Source organism: Dendropsophus ebraccatus, chromosome 6, assembly GCF_027789765.1.
Source record: "Dendropsophus ebraccatus isolate aDenEbr1 chromosome 6, aDenEbr1.pat, whole genome shotgun sequence".
Taxonomy (NCBI): domain Eukaryota; kingdom Metazoa; phylum Chordata; class Amphibia; order Anura; family Hylidae; genus Dendropsophus; species Dendropsophus ebraccatus.
In genome coordinates, this window is record NC_091459.1 from 76642776 (window position 1) to 76663804 (window position 21029).

General features: G+C 40.7%; 1 protein-coding gene across 4 annotated transcripts in view; it reads left to right on the forward strand.

Annotated features, from left to right (window-relative positions):
* The window catches only part of PLD1 (phospholipase D1), a 135223-nt gene that overhangs the window by 83786 nt on the left and 30408 nt on the right, over positions 1-21029 (forward strand). For 3 of the 4 annotated variants that reach the window (XM_069975187.1, XM_069975186.1, XM_069975185.1), the window contains 10 exons: positions 743-824; positions 2576-2686; positions 4433-4636; positions 4769-4988; positions 5933-6046; positions 9971-10099; positions 10312-10430; positions 11697-11810; positions 16555-16665; positions 20165-20253. In XM_069975187.1, the coding sequence (XP_069831288.1) occupies positions 743-824; positions 2576-2686; positions 4433-4636; positions 4769-4988; positions 5933-6046; positions 9971-10099; positions 10312-10430; positions 11697-11810; positions 16555-16665; positions 20165-20253 (1293 nt within the window). The remainder of the gene's footprint in view (positions 1-742; positions 825-2575; positions 2687-4432; positions 4637-4768; positions 4989-5932; positions 6047-9970; positions 10100-10311; positions 10431-11696; positions 11811-16554; positions 16666-20164; positions 20254-21029) is intronic. The other variant, XM_069975188.1, reaches the window with a different exon arrangement.

A 21029-nucleotide genomic window follows, 5' to 3' on the forward strand; every position in this document is an offset into this window, starting at 1 on the left:
GGAGTTACACATTAGTTATCCAGTGTGTTAGACATCATTCCCAAATACTGCTGTTCTTCGCTTCCATAATAGTGCTATGCCAAGCCCGAATAGTTCCACCATACAGTGTCCTTCCAGAATATTTTAGCAATATGTACTGAGTGCCATACAGCACCAGAAAAACACATTCTTGGCTGCCCAAATAATAAAGCAACATCAGACCATATAACGTAGAACAATACAGTATGTACACTGCCTGTGGCCATTGTGTAGTTGTCAATGCAAAGGTCACAATGTTTTGCTAAATTATTATTATTTTTTGTATATTTCATGTAAACATCCCTTGAAAGGATGAAATTTACAAAAATAAGACCAAAAACATTTAAAAGGGTAACCAGGCACCCTTCCCCTTGCCATGCAGGGGGCACCTGTTTAAATGCTCAAGTCTCCCATTCATTTCAATGGGGTTCGTTACTCAAATCGAGCACTCAAGCATTAAAAAATACTTGACTCGAGTATTTTAGTTGTTGCTCATCACTAGCAGTGAGTTGTAGATTATTCATTTATTTATTTTTTTTAAGCATTTTGTGGTAGATAGAACTTTTCTATTGCTTTTTTGTTCTGTTTTCTCAGATTTTCCAGATTTTTTATTTTATGTGTTTGTTTTTTGTTGTCTTAGTGAAGTAATAGGGACTTCTCTATGCAGAAGTAGGAGGTACAATTAATATACACAAATTAATGTTGTCTAATGCTTTCTTTTAAGGTTAAGCCCAGAAATTTTTCTGAAGCGGCCAGTGGTTGAAGGAAACCGATGGAGACTGGATTGTCTTCTCAAAAGAAAAGCTGTAAGTAGAGGTTCTTCCGCAGGGAGATGGGAGGCTGAGCTGTGAGCTTCACCTATTGAACTCTGTCTATTGGTCTCACATCTCACTGTAATATAAAACTGGAAAATTAGAAAAAAAATAAATGTAACATAGTAACTATATTTGAACATTAAGAAATTGTCTGATTACACTATCCCTGAAAGTGTTGCATTGAATGAAATAGCACATTAGAGCTAAATTCCCACAATATAAAAATAAGGGCAAATAATGGCCCTTTTTGCAAAACAGTGGCCGTTATTTATGATCATTTATAACGGCCGTTGCTTTGAAACAACTGTCGTTAATCCAGGCTTATAGGAGCAAATAACAACTATTTGGACACCCTAGCACATTTGTACAATGGGAGAGACTTTTTAAATCAAGTTTGCCTTGAGTTAAATAAAACCTACTACTAACCCAAAGTTATGCAGTGATAGCTCTGGGAATCCTGGTTGTCTTCTTTTAGAAACTGGTTGTACAATTTTTGGAGATATGTAGCAAAAATGTGATATGCTAATTAGCTGGTGTGGCGCACTAGGTGCGTTCCCTGGATCATTAGTGCAGTTATCCCTGCCCGGCAGCTGCCTTTCCTGTGCTGTGACCTCGGATTCAGTGCTTCAGAAACCCACACTTATGCAGTAAGAGTGCTAGTTTGGTGGTCCTGTAGTCTTACTGTCAGTGTGCTGCTACCCTGTTTCCCCGAAAATAAGACCTAGTAGAAGTTTTGCTTAATTGCTTAATATAAGTCTTACCCCAAAAATAAGACCTAGCACAATTTTTGTTTGGAAGCATGCCTGCCAAACAGAACACCAGGGCATGCAGCTGTGATTCTTTGTAGCCTGCCGCTGTTTCCCCCTGCCATCACTGTCCCTTGCAGAGCAGCTGTATGCAGGACATGAAGACCTTCACCAGCCGACAACCCAAATGTTTCCTTCCGCGGCCGCCACTTGTAAATGTGCAGGCAAAGCTTCAAGAGACTCTTGCCTGCCTCCCCCCTGTTGTTCCCGACCGCCAGATGTAGAGCTGTAGAGCAGTTACCCTGTCACCATACCTTGTGCTGTCCCTGCTGTGCTGAGCTCCCCCTGGTGGCCGGAAGCTGCAATACCGTCCCTGTTGTAAAGTGGTCCAGGAACTGCTGGATTGTATCAATACAATGTTAATTTTTTTGTTCATAATAAACGTAAAGACTACTTCATGGAAAAATAAGCTATCCCCTGAAAATAAGACTTAGCGCATCTTTGTGAGCAAAAATGAACGGGCTTATTTTTGGGGAAGCTGGGTATGTCACTTACTACATGCTGAAGAGTAGAGCCTAATGCCATTATTTTTTAGAATAACTAAAGGACAACAGCAAACTGTATGCACTGCAACATTTTTATTTGTCAAAATATCTTTATTATATGCATATGGGCGAATAATAATTTATCAATTCTGTACTGCACATGACCCTCGGCTATGATATGACACACTGACAGGTCCCAAAGTGCATTGTGATGTTCAAGGTTGTTATCTTTTATGGCTTTTTCACAAAACTGTAATCTCGGTACAGACAATTTTGCTAACAAATGAGTATATGACTAAGATATAAGAATTGGAGAGTCCTGGGAAACTCTTTATTGTGCAAATAAACAAGTTATTACTGGTAGAATAACTATGCTTATACTTGGGAATTTTTGCTATTCTGCAGCAAATTTTTTGACGTTATTTTTTTCATTTCTGCTTTACTTTCACAGCAACAAGGTGTCAAGATCTTTGTTATGTTGTACAAGGAAGTGGAACTTGCACTGGGCATAAACAGCGAGTACAGCAAAAGAACTCTCTTGCGTATACATCCTAATATTAAGGTATGACCTATATACAGAGTTATTCAATTTTTTTGTATGAAGAAGACCAACATTGCAGAGCAGTGTCAAGCAGTCTCACCTTGCAAGCCAATTTTCATTTTTGCACTTTTGTTTTTCCCTCATTGTGTTTAAAAGGCCATAATGCTTGTATTTTTTCACCTACAGGCCCTTATGAGGTCTTATTTTTTGCGACACTAATTGTATGTTGCAATGACACGCTAATTTTTTCCATAAAATATACTGCAAAACAGGACCTACTACCATGTTGCAAGACTGATGTTATCTATGTTCGTCAAGTCAGTACGATTACAAGAGGCAGTTTTATATTACTTCTATTTTACAGCTTTTTTTTTTACTTTTTAAAAATTAACAGATGTGTTTAAAATTGCCCTGTTCTGATCCTTATAATGCTTTTATTTTCTAGTTTGTGTGGCTATCTGAGGTATCATTTTTATTGCACCATAGTCTGCACTTCTTATTAATACCTCACTTTTGGATCATGTTTTATTCAAATTTTTCTGGATGTGATGTGACCAAAAATCTGCAGTTTTGCATTTTGGCTTGTTATTGTGCTTACACTGTTTACTGTGCAAGATCAGGAATTTGATAATTTAATAGTTCGGATGACTCTGCGCGCGGCGATAGCAAATGTGTTTACTATTTGTTTAATTTTTTTTTCGATTTTAGGGATTTTTTTTTACATAAATTTGCAGTCCCCCTTGGGGATTCCTCTGAGCAATACAATGATTTCTTATAGAAATCAATGAAATACATACGTACTTCATTGATCCATAAAATCGGCTAAATTGCTTTAGCCTGTCAGGCAGCCTGGGAGACGACACAGAAGCGCCGGGCTGCCTGAAGAACAAATCTGCTTCCTAAGGTCTCGCTGCAGGAAGCTATTGTGGCCACTGGACTACTAATAAAAGTATGCCAGCAAAAATGCTGCTTTTAAATGACCCGCACAGAGGCTCGCTCTATGTCGGGAGCAGTGCTGTACAAAGAGTGATCATGTTGTAAGCTCTTTCTGTACCCCCTTAGGGACATCATGACATATGAGGTACATCACAATTTCCCATTTTAAAATACATTTTTGGCTGTGTATAAGAGCCCTAAACCATTTCAGACATTATGGCTTATCTGGAGTTCCCAGAAATTTATTCTGAGGCAAAGTGGCTGCATACGGTAGAGGCAGAGACTAAAGGACAGCACATACGCAGCTCCTGCTATTTAATTAGACAATAGACTTCTAATAAATCAATAATATAGGTGACTGTAAGGAACTTAGTTATATATCTTATAAGATAAAAGTCCTTTTCAGCTGATTAGGCTCCTTAGGTCCAGGTTACTAAACCATCAGTACTTGATGATAGACTGAGAAATGTACTTCCTATTTTTAGTGTGCATGCTCAAGATCTTTTATAGATTTGAAATAATAAAAAAAAAATTGAATTTACCACTAGTACTGAGTGAGGAAAGGCCTGCAGTCACTTTAGTCGGAAAAACTATGACATAGTAAATTATTTTGCTACTGTTGTGGTTTTATTCTAGTAGAGATATAGAAAAAGAGCTTCTTTCACAAAACCATTAAAAATGCTACATCTACATTTACTGCCAAGAAGTGCACTCAAGCAATTGTCAATATAGCACCCTGGATGTTACTGAGCTTTTAGGCAGCTGTATATAACTAGCATAATGCCTGATCTTACTGTTGCCAACTAAGGATGTTCTTTTTAATTGATTTAGGTGATGAGGCATCCTGATCATATGTCCTCATCTGTGTACTTGTGGGCACACCATGAAAAAATAGTGGTTATTGATCAGTCTGTGGCTTTTGTTGGAGGAATTGACCTTGCCTATGGAAGATGGGATGATGATGAGCACAGACTAACAGATGTTGGAAGTGTCAAGAGAATCGTATCCGCACAGTCCACAACTGGCATCAACACGGTAATGTAAACTTTTCTCTTAATGTCACACGTTTTGGAATTGCCCTTGGTCAGGCAGGGCAGTTCTGAAACGTGCATTTGGGATGTTTTGTACTTTACTTTTTCTTACCTGTATTATTAATACATTCTTTAGATGTTGTCCGGATCTACGCAGGCTTTGAATGGAGAAGACATGTCCACCAAGAAAACTAGCTTCCAAGTTCAGGACAAAAAAGGTGAAGAAGTGGTGGACAGCTCAAAGATACGAGGCATGGGCAAGTCTCGAAAGTTTGCGAAGTTCAGCCTGTACAAGCAGCTCCACAAGCACAACCTCCAGCATGCAGACAGCGTCAGCAGCATAGACAGCCAGTCACGTATGTACTTAAATTTTTCCTATATACACTGAGTACTGGCAGAAGGAAAGTGAAAAGACTGTTTAGTATACATTAAATATATGAAAACTGTTAAAAATCTTTCTGATTTCAAGCCATCAATGTATTATGCGAATTAGCTGTCAGTATAGAGTGACACTCCACTGACAGATCGTTTATTGAAAGTGTATGTACACCTTTAAGCCATAGACTGCTGTACTGAGAGAAGGCAATGTCCTTTGTTTTACTATTTTTATAATGCAATAAGGGGTCTCGTTCTGATTTCCTCTGGTAGTTATCCTTTATTCATTCTATAACCATTCTTATCGTGTTAATTTTCTCTAGTGCTACAAGCCCAAACATATGTTGACAGTGTGGTATAAATATCACTTGCCCAAAATGATTAAGCAGAAATCCAGGACATCTATTGGAAATAATGGTTGTAGGTGAGAGGAGATTACGGCCCTTCAGCTGTTGTAGAACGACATCTCCCATCACGCCTTGACAGGTCAAGCTTTTAGTTCGTAAAAGCTAGTCCTCGGATAGCCCTACTCTGAGATGGGTATCCCTGTTCATCCTAATATATATGCTTCTTTGTAATGATTTGTTGTTCCTATTTTAATCAGAATTACAAATGAAAATTCTGATTTGCATTCTTTTATCTAAAAGTGGCCACGCTAGACTTTTTTAGGTGTTTATAAATTAACAAGCAATAAGTCTTTATGCTAGTATCCACCATTGCCCTACACAGACACAGTGATACGTTTATAGCTGTCTCCTGGGACACCTTTATTCATAATGGCAAGCTTATTATGACTGTAGTTGGGCTTGCCAGTTGAATCTACCCTGTGGTAAGGTGCCAACACCAGTGTGGTAAATACAGTTGTTCTACAAGGTCCCTTTATGATTTTTTTTATTCTTGTATAAAAGCATCTCCCTTTCTACAGGCTTTACTGATGCTCACAGTAGTCAACAGAAATTATTCCATGGTTTTAAACCTCATCGGAGGTTGTTTCATCCCTTGAGTGGTTCTGTGCGAAAGTCCACTCTGTATACTTCTGGTGAGTGAGCGAAACTCCATATTGGTGCGGTGTAGGTGGTACATGGTACTAATGGCCTGCCTAGTTTTTTGGGGGTCTTAACTAACTTAATAGTTTCTACTTATGCATGGGTTCTGAGGTTTTTTTTTGTTTTTTTTTTTCCCCAGCTGCTTTTGTACCTGCATTTCTCACAGCAGGCGTCTTCCACGCATGTGATGCCATTTTTTAGACAGAGCTGAGCATAAAGTAGCTATAAATTGCATATTTGGATAAAGAGTTTAAAGTGTTTAAACTTTTGACATTTCATAGAGAACCTGTACCCTGGAAGCTGTATCGGGAGAAAGAGCGGGGAGAGGACCGTGCTGCTGCGCTTCCTCTCCCCGCTCTGTGTAAGTAAAAAAAAGTCTGGCTCCATAGACCGTTACTGGAGTAAGACGGCACACTGCAGTGGGGAGGTGCTCTCGTGGTCAGAACTGGTCCCAGCAGATTATAAAGGATGATCCCGGCACTCATCAATAACTAGCTGTTCTTTTTTATTGAAGTATCACATAATACAGGTACAAACAGGAGGACGTGGCAGGTACACAACAGGTACACTTTAACACCCCTCGTCCCCCCATCCTTGTATAGAACATGCTGTACTGGGTGTATGTATATTTGCATATTGCTCTCGTATTTAGGACATAAGGCTGCGTTCCGTGATCCTGACGGATCACGGACGTGGAATGCATGTACCGGAGTCCATCCGCGCCCGGACAGCATCTGTAATTAGATGCTGGGAGCGGGGAAGACTGTATTCATAAGCGCCGCGCTGTAGTAACAGCACCGCGCGGCTGATTCATTACAGCGCGGCGCTTATGAATACAGTCTCCCCCGCTCCCAGCATCTAATTACAGATGCTGTCCAGGCGCGGGGGGATCACGGAACGTGGGAATGCAGCCTAAGACTATTTTCTGAAAAGGATCTGTCCTGTCCAGTATATCAACTTCTCTGCATGGTTAATAATTTTATCCATTGAAAAAAATATATCATATTGTGCTCAGGCCAATATATATACATGTCCAGAAAGTCCTAAAATATTAGCTACATTTTTCTTTTATGCAGCCACATTACGTACATATTGTGGCTAGCATACATGGAGTAAGTTTGACTGTAGAATAAAGTGCCATAACTGTGTCAATACACGAAGGCCCAAATAAATAAATAACCAAGAGAAATTTTACACATCACATATTATATGCACCATTACACGAAGTAGGAACCATTTACATGTTACAGTATATGTAACCAGATGCCTTGGGCCTTGTCACATTTCATTGCTTTTTATATAGTTGTGTAAGGGTAATTAGGCAAAAGCAAAGGGTATGCTGATAATATTTACTGATATCGTAGTAATTTGTCATCATGTTTCAAGCCATGTAATCATGAATGCGGAAGCCGCTGCATATGACGTAAGAACCCAGATTAGGAAAGAACCAATATATAAATTACAAGGCTAGCCTGAAATGCTGTATACGTTCTTGAAGGCAATGCTTACATAGTTTGTTCATTATTATATGCAGTCTAAATTGTTATGGTGATGGTGCTGGCTTGTTAAAAGCAAAAAAGCACAGATAACATGTCAGTGCTTTTGATATATGCTGCTTTACTGTGCTGGTGTTGGCATAAGCTTTTCATCTTATACCTAAGTAATACTCTTCTTTATGGGTAAGTAAAAAGGAGCATGAACCCCAATTTAACCTTTTCATAGCTATTAGGTCTGCACCTGTATTGTAATATGTACAAACTAAGGTGAAATGTGTTATTGAAAAGATCTGGTACCAATTGCTCACCTATAATATGAGCATATGGTAGTGCACAGTTCCTCTAAGCCAGAGCTCATCAAACTGACACAGGCCTTGCCTGTGAGACACTCCCAGATGTTGGTGTCACTGACTGTACAGAAGTAGTTATGTACTGCACAGTCTCTTCTCTGCCTGTCCAGTTTTTGGTTCAGCACCATTGACTCCTGTTGTGCATGTCTTAATGTTGTACTGGGTTTAAGAGAGAATGGGGCGATAAGAAAATTTTGAATGATTTTTTGTTTTAACAAGAACTTTGACCGTGGTGAGGCCCAGGCATTACCATGGTTTAGATGGGAGTTTCCTGTAGAAATATACTTTGCTCTAACCAATGGCAATGTAAGAAATGTATTCAGCTGTAAATTTGTCATGAAGAAGAGATGCAGTGTGCAAGTTATGCCAATCATGTGATAGAATGAATCTGCAACATAACCTCTTAAAATGTATAACCAACTATTACTAAATAAGTTACGGAAATAGCACATTGGTAAGATAAAGCTGAAGCGGAGAAAGCAAACAGGTTTCTCCAGTCTCCATTACTGAGCCCTGAGGGTAAACTATAAAATAGCTCAATATGCAACTTAAAAAAAAAAAGAGTGACAACAACTCTGACTGCTACAATTGATGGCACTGACTGCACCTTCCTTACCCATAGTCTGTCTGTTACTCCCTAAAAATGTGAGGTGTGAATGTAGGTTATACACAAGCAGTATCCAAATGGGGGGCAGATACTGAGACCTAAAGGTGGTTTCCAGGCAAAACAGGCTCATGCCCTATCCACAGGATAGGTGATCATTCAGTGATTGAAAGGATGTCCACACCCAGCACCCCCTCTGATCAGCTGTTCAGCACCCGGACTACACATTGGGAGGGCCTGAAGCAGTTGTCTCCACCCGCTGTGTAGAGCTGGTGATGCAGCTCAGCTCAAGTAAAAGGGCGCTGGACTGCAGTAACCAGGCCCAGCCTCTTCACATGAGTGCACTGCTCCCAACCCTATTCACTGTGTGTGAATACTGAACAGCTGATCAGTGGGGTGCCAGGTGTCTGCACCCCACCTACTGTTAATCCATCCTGTAGATAGGCCACCAATTTGTTTTTGCCAGGGAAACTTCTTATAAGACGACATAAGCTGCATGGTGACACCTGTTGCTTGTGGCCCTGGTGGTAGGTGATACCCTGAGATAGCCCAAATGTTGTCTTTGCATGTCTCACCTAGGTACATAGGGCACCGTGCAAGTTTTCCTTAGTCCCATAGTCACGTTGTATGCTACCTGTTTGTAGGTAGTGTGGTCACATCTTAAAGGACAAGTGCCATGAAAACCTTTTTCCCAGTAATTGAAGCACATTACAAAGTTATATAACTCTAATATTCTTTAATCACCTATCTGCCTCCCTTCCCTGTCTTTTCCCTCCTCCACCCCCCACCAGGAAGTGTCGTGACTCATACAGACCTAATGACTGTCGTCACCGTCATCAGGCAGCTCCTTCTTGTGATGATGAGTCATCAGCAGGAGGGCTGCTCTAGGTCCTGTTACAGCAGCCCCCCCTCCCCAGTCCAAGTGATGGCTTGCAGTTGTTCAGCCAATGGGAGCTGAGCAAGCCTGTCACCTGACAAGGCAGGGTAGGGGGGAGGCTAGTGTAACAGGAGAAGGAGCTGAGAGAAGAGCTTGGTGAAGGTGACGACAGTAATCAGGTCTGTGTGAGTCAGGACACTTCCTGGTGGGGGGTGGAGGGGGGAAAAGACAGGGAAGGGAGGCAGATAGGTGATTGAAGCATATTACAGAGTTATATAACTTTGTAATGTGCTTCAATTACTGGGAAAAAGTTTTTCATGGCACTTGTCCTTTAAAGTGGTGTTCCTACATTGCCATATGATTAAACATGTAAAAAAAAAAAATAATAATAAACTGGATGCATATTAACTAATCCGACCTGCAGCTATGAGAAAATATGATGCGGGTTATGGCAAGGTGTTATAATTCTTTGCATTGGTGGTAGTGTTTCTTTATGCTTCATAGATAAGCTACAGACAGTGAACCTGCTTAGAACATTTTTCACACTGTCTGAGTGATATTTTCCATTCCTGTGTTTGGACCAATTACAGACAGGGGATCTGTTCGCAGCTTACAGACTGGTGTGGGAGAACTTCTTGGTGAAACGCGATTCTGGCATGGGAAAGATTATTGCAACTTTGTCTTCAAAGACTGGGTGCAGCTGGATAAACCCTTTGACGGTAAGCTACTGAGCCCCTAGAGATGACCCTGTCTGATTAATGTTTGTTGTGCAATCTTTTAAGGGTATAATAAGATCCACGTACAACAACCAACATGCAACTAGCTGCCATATACAACCAAAATTAGTCACTATGTACATGATGTAACAAGTTTTATGCTTTATTGTGTGTACATCTTACTACAGTTTGTTAAACTTTAATCCCTGTTTTAGACTTCATTGACAGATACCAGACACCTAGAATGCCCTGGCACGACATTTCTTCTGTGGTACATGGGAAAGCTGCACGTGATGTGGCCAGGCACTTCATTCAGCGCTGGAACTTCGCAAAGGTCTGTGATTTACTAGAATACTCATGGGTAGACGGGAAAGTGGTGAGAAAAGGGTACTGGGTATGGTTGAACCAGCAGCAGTGGGAGATGGATCATGGCAGATGACAACATTTTAAAATTTTTGTTTAACCCAGGCTTGCCACTTTAAAAAGTAAAAATAAATTGCTGGACTTCAATAAAAGTGACTTTAATAAAATATAAGTAAACTGATCTTGCGCAAACTGCCCAGCCGTCCCCTTGGTCTCTGTTTACAATCGGCGGGCACACAACTGCTTCAGTCTGTCATTGGCCATAGCAGTGATTCCAGTAGTATGACATATGATCCCAGAGACCACTGTTTGGGTGCAGCAGTAATGAGTATTGTGCTTTTGTTTGTTTGTTTTTTTTGTATTATTTTGAAACTTTTACTGCTTTCATAGTAAGTATAATATAGTGACTCCTTTAAAGGGAATGTGTCACCTAAATTTTCTTTTACTGATTAGAATCACATACTAAAAGCTTGTTTTTTTATTTTAATCTGTTTCTATTTTCTGACTTTAATTTTATTTACTTTTTGTACATTGTTATATGGTCTGCCATCTTGCCTGGGCGTTTTTTAACAGCATTTAGTGACATGCTTTACAGAAAGACTCATGGACATAGACTGCAATAGACATGCTCTGACAGCGCTCATTTGCTCCTCTCCGCCGCCCCGTGTAATAGGGGCTTAAGTCATTTTCTGATGACACATTCCCTTTAAAACTTCCAACGCAAAAGCATGTTTCAGGAAGACTGCACAAATTATGTATTTGCCATAAGACGTTTATGCAACATGATATAATACAACCAAAGTCATTGTGTAGACATAGCCCTAAACAAACACTCCACAACCTAGGAAGCTGTTTAGTAAGGTGTTTTATGCAGCATAGGGTGCAAAGTACAAGGTGGAAACGGGAATAACTTTTTTTTTTTTTTTTAAGATGTGTTTTGGTTTGGTTTTTTTTTTCTTTTAACAATAAGCTTTTTGTTCCCAAACCAAAACCCTTCATAAATCCTAATCCTTACTTGATATACATGACAAATACCCACAACAAAGCTGACACCTCATATATTCATATGCCTGTGAATTAGTATCACAAATGTTATTCACAAAGTAAGATGGGAACAGGCATTTGTAATCAGTTTGTTATTATGTCTCTATACCCTATCTGCATATCTGTTTTACTTCTGGCTTGAACCTTTTATTCCATGAATAGTCTAATGATTTGCTTTAATCCTCTGTTTTAGATAATGAAGCCCAAGTACCGTTCCCTATCCTATCCTTTCCTGCTGCCTAAATCTCACAAAACGGCCAAGGAGTTGCCATATCAGGTTCCAGGGTCAGTTCATGCTGACGCACAGGTAGGTGTGAGAAATAGACTTTTCAGAGGCTGTCGGAGCGCTGACATTTAAGCTTTAGAGATGCCAAGACATGAACGGTAGTGCTGAATTTCAGGAAGCAGACAATTCCCCTGCCCTCTCCTGTTAGTATCCACATTTAATGAAATGTTGTCGTATGTAACATTATAATGTCCTTAAGTGATCACATTGTCAACTTAACTAATGGAACACAAAAAATTAAATTTTAAAACAAAGAGAAACACTTTCTGATTTCTAAAATGCTTTACTACATGTCTATAACATCCTTGTAATATAAGACTGTTCTAAGCAACTACTTGTCATCTCTCAAGAAAAAAAAGTGATCAGAGTGTACATTCAGATATAAGCAGGAGAAGAATGTGGTTCTCCCCCCCCCCCTCCCCCCCCCCGGCTCCCTGCATTCACGCAGACCCTAACCAAAGTTCTTTTTTCTTCTTATATTGACAGGGACACTGTATATGTTATTGTTGCAAATGGTTATTCAAACAGCTAGTCTCTAGTGACCAGTAGTAACTTGAGCTCAAGGAATAATGACTTTCAAAAAAAGTTAGCATGTGATTTTGTTTTGAGTTGCACATTTACTTTAAAGCTAGGCAGCATTAATAGGGGTATTCCACTCAATTAATTTTATACTTATTATCTCCTTCCCACAGTTCAGTCTACTTCCCACAGTTCTGAGCTGCTACTTTCTGCTGGAGAGACAAAAACCTGTGTTTGATCTTTTCTCTTGATCTCTCCCTCCTCCCTTCCAAGGCTGCTGATGTAAAAGAAGTCCCTGGCAGGCGTTATCTGCAACTTTGTAATGACAGGAGGAATAATGAAAGTGAGTTCATCAGCAACTTGACCTCAGAATAACCCTCCCAGCATTACAAGGAAGCTACAAAGTTGCAGATAAAGCCGGACAGGGAGTTTTTTTGTGCCTTCAACAGAAAGGAGCAGCTCAGAACTGGTAGATGAAGCATGAATACATAATAACAAGTATGGAAGGAATTGTTAGTCTCACCATGGGCAGCAACATATGAAAAGTTATGTATTAGCAGAATACCCCTTCAAATAATTTGGTGTGTGGACAATCAGGTGTCACTATATTATTAATTATCACACATATAATATGACACCAGGTAAATATATATTTACAGATTAAATTTTCATGGCTTGAATTACTAGGTACCACTAGGTGTGCCTGGCAGCAGTGTGCTGTGATTGCCCATTGCTTTACTCCGTAAGCAGACTGCTGATCTATGAAATGATGATGCTTGTACAGCCCCAACACACTAGGCCCATAGTGCTCTATGTGTAATATTTTGAGTATATTGAGTAAACCTTGCACTGAAAGATGTCCAATGATTGGCTAAGATGACAGTCCTGTTTTCTCTTCCATATTCCCACTCCCCCTTCCCAGCAGCATCTTCATTTTATTCTAAGACCAGAATAGCCCTTTGTTTTATTCAGCAGGCATTTCATGTCTTTGCCTGTGTCTGCACTTCTGTATCCGTACAGTAGGTAGAAGTTGAGGTTTTCTTTGGTGATTTGTTTTAGGATTACTACTTTACATTTTTTACCCAGAACATAAAAAGAAACAAATTTTAATTAAGCAAGCGTGGCGGATCATTGAGAAGTTGCAGTGAGCGGCAGTTCTGGGCTGTCGCCCAACTCTGAGAGATGCTTCACAGACATTGGCACCCTCCATAGATCAGTGGGTGTCTCCTCCATAGAGGAGAACTGTCAGCTGAAAAACACAGTGCTTGGAGACAGATGGAGGAGACCTGGAGCAGATGGAAAGAGGAAATGGCAGTGCACTGACTAGTAGTCCTGTTTTATACCTAAAGCTGGAAAATATTATATTCAAATATTGTCCTCCTGCTAGAAGATTTGGGAAAAGAGTGAAATGCGCCTCTATGAGCAATACCAAAATAACGTCATGTCTGAAGAGAGGGCTGTGTTTACTAGCCCTGCCTAGTACAATCCACAGCACAGTCCCTCTGTGCTTTATTATGTATTGCATCATGGTTATTTTTCAATTCGTATCAATACAAAGGAGAAGAAAAAATTTAAAGCTAGCTTTACATGGTTGGGTGCAATTCATGCAGTAGGAGCTAATGTGATTGGTGTGAACAGGCAAAAACACTTTGAATATGGTTATTTCAGATATAATCCAGTTTCTGTTTAGAAAAATCTTAGGCTAAATTCACATCATGTTTGTGCCCTCAGTGGCATCGATACATTGACTGAGTGGCACATTTATCAATGCGCGCTTTTATTTTTGCTGCTCTAATTTTCCTGGTTTTGCACTGCTGTATATGAAGACAAATCCAGCATAGGAGAGGCTGCTGCATAGATATTTAGCCTCATTTTCGCCTAGTCCAAGCAAAATATAAAATTTTGCCAATCTCTCTTCCTGCACACATGGCACAAACTGAAAAACAAAAAAAAGTGCAGTTTTTTTGCACACCTGGGTTCCTTGCACAAAAACATGCAGTTATCTTCCAGTTTGCCCTAGTCATAGAGCTTGTAGCTTGAGGCACACAGAAAGATGTACCAGAAATATCTTTTAAATATTTCTTAAATCTCTCAGCTCTATATCATACACAGTGCTCAGGTGTCATGGAGGAGTTGCTGAGCTACAGCATGCACACCTACCTCCATCCCTGACTTATTTGACATATAGGGCTTAGTGCTGAAAGCCTAACGCAAGAAGTTGTGCATGCTACTGCTCAGCATGGCATGATTTTATAATCAGCTAAGAGGTCAGAATCTAACTGAATTCCCCCTATTGTATTTCCCCATAGTCAATATTATCATACAACCTATCGAGTCGCCAGAACCTCATTATAGCTTATAGGTGAGAGGTGCTGGTTGTACCTCTGTAGCAGTTTGACACAAATACATAGGCTGGGAATATTCCTCCAAGGTTCAAAACAAGTTATTGAGGGTATGCAATGGATGAAAAGAAAAGGGCTGATGGTGGGCATCACCTTTAAAAAAAAAAAAAATATATATATATATAGTAGAATGTACTTCTGTGGTGGAGTGACGAGACTACTGGAATACTGCTGGCCATCCTTGTACACAGTTCCCTGACAAAACTTACTGACATTTTATCATATAGTATTGATTGTTTATCATTTGTAATAGACAATATACACTAAAGTGTATGTATGTGTGTGTATTGCTTCTGTTCAAACAAACTTGGCAAGTGTCTCTTCACTCCATTTTAGCATATGGATGGATTTCACACTGGATCTTCCCAGCATTGCTATGAATAGATGTTTGGCCTTATTATATGGTCTCCTTTATGTGTATGTGTCACATTATTACTGACTTATTCTGATGTACAAATCAGTCTAACAACTGTCTATAATAATAATTATTCCTTTATTTACTGTATATAGTGCCAACTCCACAGCACTGTACACTGTACTGTCATCATTATGCTGCCATATTGATCTGTATATGTATAGATTTTTTTTTTTTTTTTTTTTTTTTATAACTATACAGTGATTGAATACATTGTTAGCAGACTGCATAAGTGCTGTAGGACAGGCCAGATTTTGAAAACCCTGATAGTATTTCACACCTCCCAAGTATTTTACTTGTACCAGCAAATTGCCCTCGTCTTTAATTTGTCTAGAAGCTGAATGCTTTGGAGCTGTGGAATTCTTTTTAAACTTGCACTTTAGTGCTAAAACCTACTCTGAGGGCTCCCCCTGGTGGCCTGTTGTGTGTGTTGCCACTAGAAATTCCTTGGTATCAAACCACTGTAAACATCACATCTGTGAGACCCATTTGAGTGTAGATGTTTTATTACCAGTAAATTCTACACACCGTTAATTTTAGCAGTCATATATCAGGAAGATAGGAGTAGGCTTTGTTATTAGGGATGTAATGAATGTGTCACTTTTACAATTTATTATTGCTTCAAATTTCCCTCTCTATTTGACACCGGATATATTCACATGTTCTGTATATACAGTAGATTTTATGCTTTATTCAACTACTGATTTGAATTTACATAGCATAAGATCTGGAACATAAAATTGCAAAAAATGCTACTTAAAATCTGCTGCATGTACAGTGTACACACCCTTATTCTGCATGATTGTAACCAAACTGAACCAGCTACTCTCTTATTAGGGTTTTGTGGCACTACTATATTGGTTTTAACTGGGGAAAGGAACACATTTGGCCAGATTTATCAATGGGTGTAAAATATACACTGGTGTGAACTGCCCACAGCAACCAATCACAGATCAGTTCTGGTAAAATGAAAGCTGAACTGTGATTGGTTGCTGTGGAAAGTTTGCACCCGTGTGTGTTTTACACCCTTCAATAAATCTGGGTTATTTTTATGCAGTTTTGTAAACTGCAGCTATCTCTCTGTATTTAGTTACAAATTACAATAGTCGCACACTTGCCCTAGCCTTTAAAGCCTCCTATGGCAGAGGGGCGGCAGCTACAAGTGGTTTACCCTGACTGTTACCCTGAGCACTGACTGTTAAGTGTAACCAGATTTCAGCAGTTCTTGTTTGGTAGACAAGATAAATGGTACACAGATTCTACTGTTATTTAAGCAGGTATTTTTACATATTGATCTTTTAGGAAATATTTCTCAAAGGAAGAATATATCTTTATTGATTTTAGGTTTTCTGGATTGTTTCAGTGCTTCTAGAACCTTTTTTTTCTTGTTTCTCTGCAATTATCCTGCTTTTTTTTTTAATCCTCCTAGGTCCTCCGTTCTGCAGCAGACTGGTCAGCTGGGATTAAGTACCATGAGGAGTCCATCCACAATGCATACGTGCATGTGATTGAGAACAGCAAGCACTACATCTACATAGAGGTGGTTACATTTTGATTGACTTGTGATTCACTAAATCTCACCATATGACTTATAATTTTGCCAGGATCAGTCGACTTTCTTATATGAAGATTTAACGAGGCATTATCAGCAGGTTTGGACCAGTAACCTTGCTGATATGAGCCAGCCACTATTTACCTCTGGAATCCCGGGCTGTCCTTCTTATTCCGGTGGGGTCCGGTATACCGGCCTTTTCGGCTAATTGCTGATATGCTATGTTTGGAGCATTTGGGGCGTTCCCTATACCCCCGGAGCACCCGCTCGGCTGCCTAGCCTGCCCCCTCCCGGCCCGCCCACTATGCATATTCATATATGCATAGCTAGGCCGCTTGTTACGGGTTGCTTCCTGCACATGTGTCGTAACAAGTGGCCTAGCTATGCATATATGAATATGCATAGTGGGGCGAGCCAGGAGGGGGGCAAGCTAGGCGGCCTGAGCAGTTGCTCCGGTAGCATGGGGAACACGCTAATTAGCATATTGGCAATTAGCCGAAAACACCACTATATTGGACAGCCCAGGATTCCAGAGGTAAATAGCGGCTGGCTCATATCAGCAGGTCCACTGCCGCTTTAAGTGGAGAGAAGGCCAGTTAGGTTTCAACATGACTGGTCCTTTTGCTTTCTTCTCTTCCCGCATTCAGAAAATGTGCAAGTTTAGCTGAGCGGAGTGTGCTTATATCTGTAGGGATTGGGGGAGAGAGCTGTTGGCCAAATGCATGTTTTGCCAACAGCAGTCTAAAATGTATGGCCATAAGTAATGCTGGAGAGAAATTTGTTTTTGCAGAAAGGCTATATTTCTGTTTGAGTATATGGTAAAGAGAATTAGTGAAATCTGGCAGAAGGATAAAAAAAACACAATTGTAAATTTAGAATTATTTGCAGTGTCCTATGTATCTTATTACAACCAAAGTGACCTTAATTGGAATAAAGACATAAGAGTCACAAAGACACAAAAATCATTGTATTGTGGATGTTCTGAGACACATTTGTATCATCATCAGAATAGTGTTGAGCAAACTTACCAAACATTCGGGTTCGGCCAAACCCTCAGCATTTGACTCCTGCTGCCTGGAGAAGCATAAAGCAGCCCTAAGGCTACCAGGAAAGCATGAATACTGCCTATGGCTGTACCCTTGTTTTACACAACTCCCCATGGCTGCTTCTAGCTTATCCAGCTACTGGGAGTTACATGCTTATTGTTTTTTTTTTAAATTCTTTATTTAAATTGACGTCAGGCAAAAAAAGACATCGGAAACATCTCCGACAGTAGACATGAGTGAGAGACAATACTGCAATAGAGTTATTACATCAGCATGTGACAGAATAAAAAGCGCAGCAGAAAGTGAAACCGCAGTTCCACTGAAATAAGGCCGACTGAAGGAGAAGCTCCAACCCCTCCGCCCAACGAACAACATTTCTTAGTGTATTATAAACAACATGTACACCACAAGCTCCAGGATCAAGATCCAGAGCCGTAGTGACGAGAGAAGAGAAAGATGGTCCCGAGGAGGGAAAGTAAGATAGGACAAAGTAAAAGGAGCAGATTAGCAAAAGAAAAAAGGAAAGGAGAAAAGAGAAAATAATTAAGTAAAGGCAAGGTAAGACTGAGAAACGAGGACAGGGATGGGGGGGGGAATAGGAGGGGAAGGGGGGGGGGATAGAGAACAGTCCGGGGCGGTGAGGGGGGGGGGCCCAAACCCAGCGACCCAAGGGGCCTTCAGGGCCGACAGCGAGCAAGGCCTCAAGCTGAAGTGTAGTCTCTCAGTAGGTCTTTATAGGACTCAGTATCTTGAAATTGCATCCATGTAAACCAAATGCGTTTGAAGCGGTCTTCGTAGTGGAGGACACTGGAGGTCAGGTCCTCCATGTACATCAGGTCATTGACTTTGGACAGCCAGAGAGAGGGGGATGGGGGACCTTGCTTTTTCCATAACAAGGGAATACAAGAGCGTGCTGCCATCACCAGGAATTTAAGGAGAGAGTGCTTATATTCACGTAGAGGAATCTCGCAGTGATGGAGGAGAAAAAGCGCCGGGCCCATGGGCAGGGTGAGACCAGTCACTTCTCGTATCACCCTAATGACTGTGTTCCAGAATGGAGAGAGAACTGGGCAGTCCCAGAATATATGCATCAATGTACCCTCAGCAGTCCCACATCGCCAGCACAACGGGTCTACCGACGGCATTAGGGCATGAAGCTTTGCAGGGACTCGGTACCACCGAGATAGCAGTTTATAGCCAGCTTCCTGGAATCTGGAGCTGATTGACGACTTATGGGCCAAACAGAAAATACGCGTACGCTGTTCCGCAGTGAAGGTAATCTGCAAGTCCGCTTCCCATTTAGCCATAAAATCAGGGATGGGTTCTTCGGGTGAGGACAGTAAGAGCTGGTACGTGATGGAAAGGGTATGTCTAAGAGGTCTCTTTTCAAGACAAAGAGTCTCGAAAGAGGTGAGCATCCTCGTAACCTGTGGGGGTGTGGGGAGAGAGGAAAGATAGTGACGAAGTTGCGCGACCCGAAAATGACCCAAAGGACAAGGGTCATCCCATGTCAAGAGCGTGCTGGTATCAACCCATGAACTCCCAGATAGGAAATCCGTGATCCTGCATTTCCCCGCCGCTACCCACCGTCTGAAAACCGGATCAGTAAAGCTTGGCGGAAAATTTGGATGGCCCAAGATGGGAGCCAGGGGGGAATGCACATCAAAGAAACAATTACATGCTTATTGTTTGGATTGGAGCAAACTCAAACTTTCGGCAATTTTGCTCAACACTAGTCCAGAAAGCTTCAGTAAATGAATAATCAAACTCAGTATACCTGTCCTAAATAAAAAACATTTGACATGGCTGAGACATATGCAGAATGGAGCATCATGGTATAATCGAAGGCAAAAAAGGAAAAGATGAATGCACGCTGGTCGACCACTAACCCCCAAGTATGGCTCCACAATATAGATGAACAGGTTGCAACAGCATCGATGTACAGAAAATCTTCACATCTTTATTAGAAATCCAAATACATGCATGCCACGTTTTTAGCCAACCGTTTTATAGGGCTGGATAGACACATGCACTAGAGAATGTAGACAACAAAACACCAGTCAGTCATTCCCAGCCTTGATATGTGATGTCAGCCCAGTGTCTATCAGCTATATGCTCATCCACTCTTTGAAACATTTATTTTGGTAGTCTGGAAAAACTACATTCTCCAGCTAGATAAGAATAGCCGCCCAGACGTTGTGTCTAGTCTTAGAAGTGCATGTCACCAAGGCAACGCTTGCCACGTATTTTTTTACTATTTTACATTTATTTCACCCTTCTGTACAATTCATTCAAAAGCACAAAATTAATTTTTCTGTCATTTTCCTAAAATAGTTGACAGTGTAGCTATATGAATGGAATACAAGTGTTTGTGTAGGTGTCTACCAATAATCATAATAATTCAGTGCACTCACTATAAAACATTACATTATGTGTTCCAGAACCAGTTCTTTATTAGCTGTTCGGACAATAAAGTGGTGTTTAATAAGATTGGGGACACCATTGCACAGAGGATCATTAAAGCTCACAGGTAACTTAACTTATGTATCTTATTATCCTTTAATGTTTATAATGAAAGAAAAAACAGAATGTGCAGAATAAATAAAACCAATGGAGCTGATATGGAAACCCCAAATGCACGCTCACCTTATTGGGTCATACATACTCAGGTATGACACTAGTGAGCACCCTATATGTAGATCAAGGGTGTGCTGCCGTCCACCTTTCGATTTTACCTTCCAGGTACTCTGTCTGAGAGTGACCGTTTTTGTAGAACAAATGTGGATCTGGTAATGGCGCCAAAACCCTGTTTAAAAGCCCAACTTCAAACCTCCCGTGGAAAAGAAGATCCCCATCTCTACTCTATGGGATGTTGGATCATAGACCAGTTCATGTGGGCCCCGGGCTTTACCCCTTAAAGCGTAACTGTCATTTCAGGGCCATTTTTCTGAAAACATTAAATATCTATAGTACAAGCGATTTTAAGAAACTCTGTAATAGGTTTTATGTACTAAAAGAGTTTCCTTCTGTACTGAAAAAGCAATCTCCCAGCCTCCCCCCTCACATCAAATGAAGCAGGATTTCTGTCTCCATTTTGTGGCTATGGAGAGGGGAGGAGCTGTTAGGATGACTGAGCACGGAGGATTTCTGCACAGCACAACACCCTGCAATCTTCTCTCAGTAAGTTCATAGATAAGCACTGACCTTTCTGACCCCAGAATCCTGCGGTTTAGGTGCCCAGAGAGTCTACGAACAGCTGACCTTCATGTCACCTCTTCCTGCTCCCTCATCTCCCTCAGCCCCTCC